This window comes from Pagrus pagrus (assembly GCF_965226575.1).
Source record: "Pagrus pagrus genome assembly, chromosome: 19".
Classification (NCBI taxonomy): domain Eukaryota; kingdom Metazoa; phylum Chordata; class Actinopteri; order Spariformes; family Sparidae; genus Pagrus; species Pagrus pagrus.
The window spans coordinates 13838397-13847103 of NC_140203.1; the positions used below are offsets into that span (position 1 = coordinate 13838397).

Sequence of the window (8707 nt, forward strand, 5' to 3'; positions counted from 1 at the left end):
GAAGTTTTGATTTCTAATGGTGCTCTGGAGCTGCTTTTCCCTGTTTACTTTTGGGTGAATACACAATCCTACCAATGGTCTGGCGCTATTCCACTGATCAACAGGGAGTGGCAAGGCTGTACAGAAATCTATGCATCGTCATATGAAGATAAGTTCAGATATTTACAATTAACAAGCTCTGCCCTCCTCTCCGGTCATTTTCTCCTCTCCTCTGGTTCTATGTTGTCCCATGCACGGCTGCCACGTCCAGACATTTTTTCCTCTTTTGTTTCCTCTGCCGTTCTCTCATCTCCTCCCCAAGTCTCCTCTCCACCTAGCTCCTCCCCTCTCGTTTCCTAGGCTCTCTATCATATTCACTACACTACACAACACTTTAAAAAAAAAGATCTACAATCCACAGTGACAGTCTCCTTAACAATATTACTTTCTGTTTTCTACTTTTCAATACATTTGCGAGTAATGAAACAGAGAGACAGTGTTTGACATTGAATGTGTTGACCCACAGCTGTCGAGGGGGGGGACATGCATAACTACGGTTCTCGGTGGCGATTACATGCCAAGATATGCTGCGATGCCAGCAAAGGCAGGGAAGACGAGGACTGCGAGCTGCACACGATGTGTTTTGATGACTAACGCTGAATATAAACATAACTTTGTTTGTTTATAAGAGAACTCCACAGGGCCCCTTTAAGATACATCTGTTTCTTGTGGACAGATAATTCCAATATTTAATGTTTACACAATTACAAATCCACTGTTGAATCTATTTGTGTACAATAGAAAGTTGTTTTTTTCATGTTTTTCTGTAACTTTTTACCAAAAAACATGTTTCTTTTGTTCCCTTTTTCTTTTGTTGTCACAGTTTTTAAATCTTAGGTAAGAAAACTTTGAGAGGCTCATTCTCATGCACTTTATCCAGAAAGCCCAAGTTAAAGTAAGGGTACAGTGTCTCCCTGAAGGTCTCCCTGAAGGTGTAGAGGTGTGTCATGCTCTCTGCATTGTAAAAGGACACCAGGCCCCTCTTGTAGTCCAGGTACACTCCGATCCGAGCCAGCGGCTCCTCCAGGGACAGGACCTTTGGTGGTGACGTGCCAGCCATGTACTGTATCCCATAAGAGAGGGACAGAGTCCAGAAGCCGTTGGCTGGGAGGGCTTTGATGACTCCCTTTCTGGGCACCGACTCTCGCGCCACTCCCACAGTCCACACTGTGCTGCTGTAGACTTCGATCTCCCAGTAGTGGCGTCCATGGGTGAAGCCCTGGCTCCCCAGCAGTGACAGGGCAGCGTTGAACCTGTAAGGGTTGTCCTGAACGGTGTGGTTAAAGGTCTGGTAGCGAACACAGGTGAGGGAGGAGGTAAGGCTGAGCCATGGGTTGGCAGTGCTGGAGTTAAACGTGATGGCTGCTGGAACTAAAGACAAGGAAAATGTAAAACAACAAAAGATTTAAGAGATTCTTTGAAAACACTTCTTGATGTTCAGACGAAAAATGCTGGTGCTAGTGTAATTCAATGCTTGTCAGTTGTTTGGAAGGGGAGATGTGTGTCACTTAAAGTACCTGGATAAATGCTTCCTTTCATGGATTTCCACACTCTGTACTGCAGGGGCCCCGCAAACCGACCCTCGCACAGACTGGGTGGTGTGAACGCAGGTTTCTCAAACTTCAGCGAAGGCCTGCCAACAGAAGCAAAGTCAGCACAGAAAGGAGAGGGACTAAAAACACTAGCCTCTGCAGGATCAAGTAATAAAACACTTTTCCCACACTCACCTCTGGAGGAGGACTTTGATGCTCTGAAACGAGGCACAAGAATAAACACAGGAAAAGAGAGATGGAGAGTGATGATTAGTATTTGTCGTATCTGAAAGGAGAGAAAGCTTTTTTCCACATTACATCAATGTCTGAGCTCACGCTATCCCACCCTGTGGGATCTCCCTGTGGCTGGGGGAAAGTCCCGCAGCCGTGGCCTGAGTATGGCCCTGTGCCTGAGCTAAACTCCTTATCCTCCAGATCAACGGGTGAGATCACTGGCCTACATCCTGTCTCCGCTCAAGGCTTTTGTTATTAGAAACGCAGCAACATTTTCGCCAGTATGTCAAAGATTGCTCTTCAAAATGCACGCAAACCGACATGATCAACATGTTTATGGCTTTTAAGAATAGGGTACGAACTGGGCCACACCCTGCTCAGTTAAACCTTGAACGTTGATATTGGAGCCTGTTTAACATTTTGGCACAGAAAAGCTGTCATTCATCCCAAGTTTTACTTTGTTATAAATACCTTTAGAAACAAATAGCTTTAAAAATCACAAGCTCAGCATTTCTCAACTTAATCATCTCCAGAGCTGACTCATCATGCTCTTAATAACCTCCAGATGGACTCAAATCATCGTGTATGAAGTTCATATGAACCTAACTCACCCGCAGCAGAGTGAACGGGTCCTGCTCCTTCAGCTTGTCCTCTATCTCGTGGACGGCTCTCTGCAGGCGGGAGATCTCCACGCACAGCAGGGCCTTGTGCTCGTCCAGGCGGATCAGCTCTCTGCGCTCCTCCGTCTTCAGCTTCACCTGCAGCAGCTTCTCCTCCTGGTACAGGAACTGGTGCAGGTCGCTGAACTGGGCCTCGATGCGCTGCTTGAGGTCGGCAGTGTGCTCCTGAGTAAATGGAAGATGATGGATGACGTCACTGAGGAGAATCACTTACATGTATATTCACGCAACCACTATTTTCAGGAATTGCAGTGGCTGGGCAATATTATATCGTTATCGTGATATGAGACTATGTATCATCTTAGATTTTGGATATCATCATGATGAGACAAGTGCCTTTTCCTGGTTTTTAGGCTTAAGTTATGTAGTTTTCTGAGGTATCTGGTCAACTGTATCACGATAAAGCCTAAAAATATAGGTTATTTTAAGGCCATTCCACCCCGCCCTAAGTTACATGACAACAAAGATGGATGCATAAAATTCATGTCATGTTTTACTCTTTTTTTTACTGTAGAAAGAAATGTTTATAACTCAAATGAGTTGGAAATTTTAGAGGTTAACAATTTTCTTTTGTAAATGTATCAATTTTTTTCTGGTCTAATCTGATTTTAAGACATTAAGTGGGTCAAACTGTACAGTTACTGTATGTGACGTGTGCATCATGATATGTCTCCTAAAACCTCGTTCTGGTTTCCTCTCACCTTCAGCTTTTTAACCTCTTCCTCTGCTTCCCTGTCATACTGCAGCGCCGTGTTGAGCTCAGCTTTGAGGGAATCCATGGAGCTGTTCAGAGACGCCTGAACGGAGAGAGACACAACACTTCAAATGCAATGTCACATCCACTTTTATCGGTTTGGTCTGAAGCATAAACATTCAGCAGACACACGAAAAACTCCTTATACATGAAAAATAGACGTGGTACCTGCAAACAGCAGTGATTAATGTGGAATGAATGATGATGAAAGGACCATATCAAGTACTATATGTGATAAAGAAGGGGCTTTAGCATCCACAAAAAGGGGTGTTTTATATAAATGTATTAAAGTCCATGTTTAGAGAAGAAAATCAATGCTCACCGACAACTTGAAAAGGATGTAATAAAAGTACATTACTATTACAGGCAGTGCAGACGACTATGCAAAAGTAAAATATGTATTCTTCCTGAGATGCATCCTGATGTGCAGACTTTTGGAGAATAACCAGAAATCCTGAAAACTTCATCAACAGATAAATCATAAGATCTTAACACTCTGCTGATTCTTTTGCACTACACAGACATCAACTTAAAGCCTAACTCACCCTGTACTTCTGCTCAGCCTCCTGGACACACACCATGGTATGATTTCTGTGCTCCTGGGACAGACCACACACCAGACACACCAGCTCCTGGTCCTCCTCGCAGTAAAGCTTCAGCTCCTCTCTGTGTCTGCTGCAGCGTGGCACCGGAGCAGGAGCCCTCTCTGTCGCCCCAACATCTGGCAGGCAGGGTGCAGTCCCACTCTCCTCCAGACCCTGACAGTAGCTCTCCACTATGTTGGCAACGATGCGGTTGGGCCTGTAGCTTTGTCCGGGGTACACCTTCCGACACTGAGGGCAGGAGCCTGAGCCTCCCTGCCCGGGGCCCCGGGGACCGGTCCAGTAACCCTCAATGCACGCCTGGCAGAAGGTGTGATCGCAGGGCAAAGACACTGGCTGCTTGAAAAGATCCAAGCAGATGGAGCAGGTGAGATCTCTGCTGATTCTGTGTGTGTGTGCTGAGCTTTTGGTTACTTTTCCAGCTATGGGAGGCTGCCGCAGCTTTTCCATCGCTGTTTGCACAGCAAACTCTCCTTCCTTTGCTTTCCAACTTTTCTTGTCTGGCTTTATCCCCTGGTTTAGCTTCTCCAAGTTCTGCAGATAAACTGAACTGATTTTCTTCACTTCTTTCTGATTCTTGCTCATTCCTTTGCCTTGATTGTTTTCCTTTGTTCGGACTGTACAGCTGGACGTCTACGTCCTTCCTCTCCTGCAGAGTGTGGCCGCTCTCGCTGGCCTCCAGTCTTCCTGTTGATTGTGGGGAAATGAAGGGGGTGGTGCAGAATCAGCCACAGCCTCTCACATCCTCAGCAGATAGTGAGGGGATCTCAGCGGGCCCCCCTTTTCCCTCTAGACTGACGTCACATCTCAGTCAGGAAACGGAGGCGGACCGTGGATATTTTATCCTTAGCATGTTTGTTTAGTGAAGCCTGGCCGGTGACTGCAAGAAAAGTCCTGCCTCACTAAACTTAATCCTAATCTGCCGGAGAGTAACTACAGAAAAATGTAAATCCATTTTATGTGACTTTGAGTGTGTGCATGCCCACGCATGAGCGTGTCCGACAAGATGCCTGTGAGCAGTAACACATTTCCTGCTTCTTTTTATGGCAAAGGCTCACTGCCCAGTAAGTAATCATTGTGGCTGAAGGGTAAACAAGATCATTAAGAGATTTACACAAAGAAAAGAAAATGCCCTGCAGGAAGAAAGCTCCACCATGGGCAAATACACACTCTGCCGGCATCCTGTGACGTTTGTTTTTCCCCCTCCAGTTATTATAACAGATATTTGCAGCTTGTTCCCTGAGGGCTGAAACATCTGTCCAGTTCACTAGAGCTTCTTTCATCACAGTGGTTGAGAGGTTTTATGTGGATTACTACCAAGGAAATCGCATATAACTGTAGAGTCTAGTATAAATATTACAGGGTGTTACATCAGGCTAATCACACTGTATCGCAGTAAACTCAACACAGATACCCTGTGATTATGCACTGGAACATAATCACAGGTCAGGAGAGTACAACTAGGATTATGTTGATTTAAAAATTAATGTGTACACAGAGAGCTCATTTAACATCATGTCTGGCGTGTGGAGTGTATTCAGACATTGCGGAGTGAATAAAACCCAATTAAAAGTTCTGGAAACCAAAGTAAACCACTAGTGACTGTAGGGCTCATAGCTTTAGTTTGAGTTCCTCGTTGCAGAGAGAACTGGTACTACTGACAGGACAGTAGTGACATCTGGTGTCCAAACTGAAAATTAAATCAAGATGACTGATGGTACAGAAAAATACAGTTGAGAGTGAGCAGAGAATCTACAAATAACTGGTGTTTAGATGGTTAAAGGCAGTCATTTTGGAAATGCAGTGAAGTTTAAGTAGAAAGACAAATAACTGACTCAGGTGCAAATACATAAAAGAACAGGGGAAGTTTCATGGATATATTTATTAGTGAAAATGTTTACTCTATTCCTCTGTAGTGAAAAGAAATGTAAGTAGCACACAGGCCCTGGGGCTCAGATCCTACTGTACTATCATTCTCCATCAGCGTGACACGTCCCCAAACCCTCACTCAGACCTACAGGTGAGGGCACAGAGTAATCACATGACCTCTGAACTCAGTCGCTGTCCGTGGTGCTGGGGAGCTGCTGGAGCTGTCTGCAGAGCTGGACATGTCTGAACAGGAGGGAAGCCCTGTGGAGACGATGACAAGCGGCCATTTTGTGTTTGTTTTTTTAACCGTTCTTTTTGCTCGTTTCCCCAAACTGTGTATGCTAACTTTCAGACGTCAACTATTTTAGATACTGTAGGTCATCCTTTAACAGCAATACTAGAGTTAAACTATTTGCTAAACAAACTAACCAGTGTGTCAGACGGCAGGACAGGGTGGGGTGGCGGTCATTCTTAAAAGCTGCTCATAGGCAGGGCTAATAACTAGCTAGGCTAGCTAGGTTGAGTTAAAGGGAACTAGCTACCAAGCAAGCTAGCTGCTAGCTGTTGCAGTAATTTCTATTCCTCTGATTTTTTGTCATTTATTGAGCAAGCTATTGACTAAAAATGACTTTAGACACACTTTTAAACAAACCCATCTATCTGAACAACAATTAACTGAAGAAACTCAGAAATTAAAAGAAGGTAAGTTACTCACGCTTGCCCCCTGACTTTTAGACACTAGAGGAAGTAAACAAGAAAAGTTTGGTTGCGATGGAAGTGTCCCACGATCAGAAAACATTTTAAGATTCATACTTTTACAAAACCAAGACAAAGACTTCCACCATTACTATTTCTATTTAATCTAATTCTGTTTATCTGTCCTTTATTATTTCATAGAGACCTTAACAGCCTCTTACTTCTCCTGCACTTTGATTTCATGTGTCTCTGAGTGTTGGCTGCTAAGTGTTTTTGCATATGTGTGCATTTATTATATCTTTTATAATAATGGTTATTTTAATGTGCAATCAAACAATGAAATAAATAGCATTATGTGACTACAAGTGTAACTTCTTTATTGTGAAACATGTTCACAAACATGTACATACTGACAGCATTTGAAATCTTACATGAGGTGAACATATTAATACATAAAGACATGTCACAACTGCTCAATATAACGTCATTCAACCCAATCAGCTTTCAATAAATCAGGTATAATGTGTTGCATTACTTATGATGTGCAGCTACTGGAAAATATAAGCAAGAAGAAAGGTAATATATGACATTTTTATCAGCTTTAGTCCACATTAACTGAGGTCTAAGTGGAAATTAAGTGGTGGCACGTCGTGTAATTAACTTGTAACCTTCAGTGGGTCATAATAAAAACGACCATCACCATATCTTCAGAGCTGCACACACATAATTAACACACGGGGCAGATTAGGATTGTTGAGTTAATTAAACTGTTGAAATTCTTTAGCATTGTGATTCCTATGAGCCTGGTGGGTCAGGAAAAGACTGAGCGTGGTGCGGCAGGGAGGGAATGAAGTGGTTATATTTCACCATATCTTCAACAGCAAAAATTAAACTGGGAGCTTTAAAAGTCTTTCCAGTTTTTCCCCAAAAAACATGCTGTGAAAACACAGCAGCAGTCTCCAGCTTTCACTCGACTTTTAGTCAAATTGGTGGCGATAGATTCATGGCAGCAGTGCGGAGAGGTAGCGCAAGTAACAGGGTGAATATATACTTAAATGCTCTTCTCTCTTAAACATGTGGCTAGAGTCATCCAAAAAAATTCTCCACCAAGGAGAAAATGTCTTTTTAGCTATGCTAGTGGGTGGCATGTCCTGTCAGTCCAGGGCTTTAGTCCAGACTGGAATATCTCAACAACTATTTGATGAATTATTATGAAATTTGGTGCAGATATTCACCGTCCCCTCAGGATAAACTGTGCAAAGTATGGTGATCCTCTGACTTTGCATCTATTGCATCATCAGGTCAAAATTTAAAATTGTCGCAACTTTCGTTTAAGACCAAATACCTGCAAAACTACTTTCTGTTTAACGCTTCTTAGCAAATGTTAGCATCATATGCTAAACTAAGATGGTGAACATGGTTAACATTATACCTGCTTAGCATCAGCATGGTAACCCTTCATGTGAGCGTATTAGCATGCTAACATTAGCATTTAGCTCAAGGCAAAGCAAGGCTAGCATGGCTGTAGACTCTTATTTATGTGTTGTTTCTTAGAAAGATCTTTCACCAAGGTCAGATCTTAGAAAACAACACAGTGTTTATCGTATAGTTTTGTTTATTTGGGAAGTTTTGGAGATTTTAATTTTGGTTACTATATTTTTGAACCTTTGGGGGAAGAGTTACAACCACAGAGCTGTACAAGTATGCCATGAAGCTGTTTATCTTCATCACCACCCATTACACAAACATGTGAGTAACTCATAAGGAGGTTTTACATTATATTTAAAGGTTATTTTAATGTCAGCCATCATACATAAGGATGAGAAGTGGTGGATATTTGTGGCGCAGCTGGAGACAAAGTGTGAATATGCCCTCAAATGCGTGCAGCCATGCATGTGAGCGTTTGTGGCAAATTCTGGGGGAAAAAATGCAACATTTATGAGGAAAGAGGGAAAATAAAAGAAACTCCATTTCACACAGACACACACTAACACACACTCAAAAGGCACATCTGCACCGAACACACACCCTCAATTAAACCCTGAGCTGATGTGGAAGGCACCAGGGAAACTGGAGGCTCTCTGGAACTTGTGAAGCTAAAAATAACCTCAGTGTCTGCAGGAGTGAGACAGACCTGTAGGAAGATAAGAGCCACAAGGACACACAGTGCAGAAATATTGAATTTCTCCAGGTTTCATGATGGTAATGATATTATTATGGTTCATCCAATACTTTAGGAACAACCAGCCACCATTAGTTTGTTGTTTTTTTTAAAGAAAAACACTAGCAGGCACATTTATG

At 42.9% G+C, this 8707-nt stretch overlaps 1 protein-coding gene across 3 annotated transcripts; it reads right to left on the minus strand.

Moving 5' to 3' along the window:
* Window positions 1-110: 110 nt before the first annotated feature.
* trim69 (tripartite motif containing 69) lies at window positions 111-6406 on the minus strand. 3 transcript variants are annotated; one of them, XM_084383834.1, is made up of 7 exons: window positions 5888-6406; window positions 3785-4528; window positions 3187-3282; window positions 2417-2650; window positions 1767-1789; window positions 1557-1672; window positions 111-1410 (listed from the first exon to the last, which is right to left on the minus strand). In XM_084383834.1, the coding sequence occupies exons 2-7, from the start codon at window positions 4424-4426 to the stop codon at window positions 866-868; spliced, it is 1656 nt and encodes a 551-aa protein (XP_084239960.1). In that variant the 5' UTR covers window positions 4427-4528; window positions 5888-6406; the 3' UTR covers window positions 111-865. The 3 variants fall into 3 exon arrangements, with proteins under 3 accessions (XP_084239960.1, XP_084239958.1, XP_084239959.1); XM_084383832.1 differs by having other exon boundaries at window positions 5860-6406; XM_084383833.1 differs by having other exon boundaries at window positions 5856-6406.
* Window positions 6407-8707: the final 2301 nt, after the last annotated feature.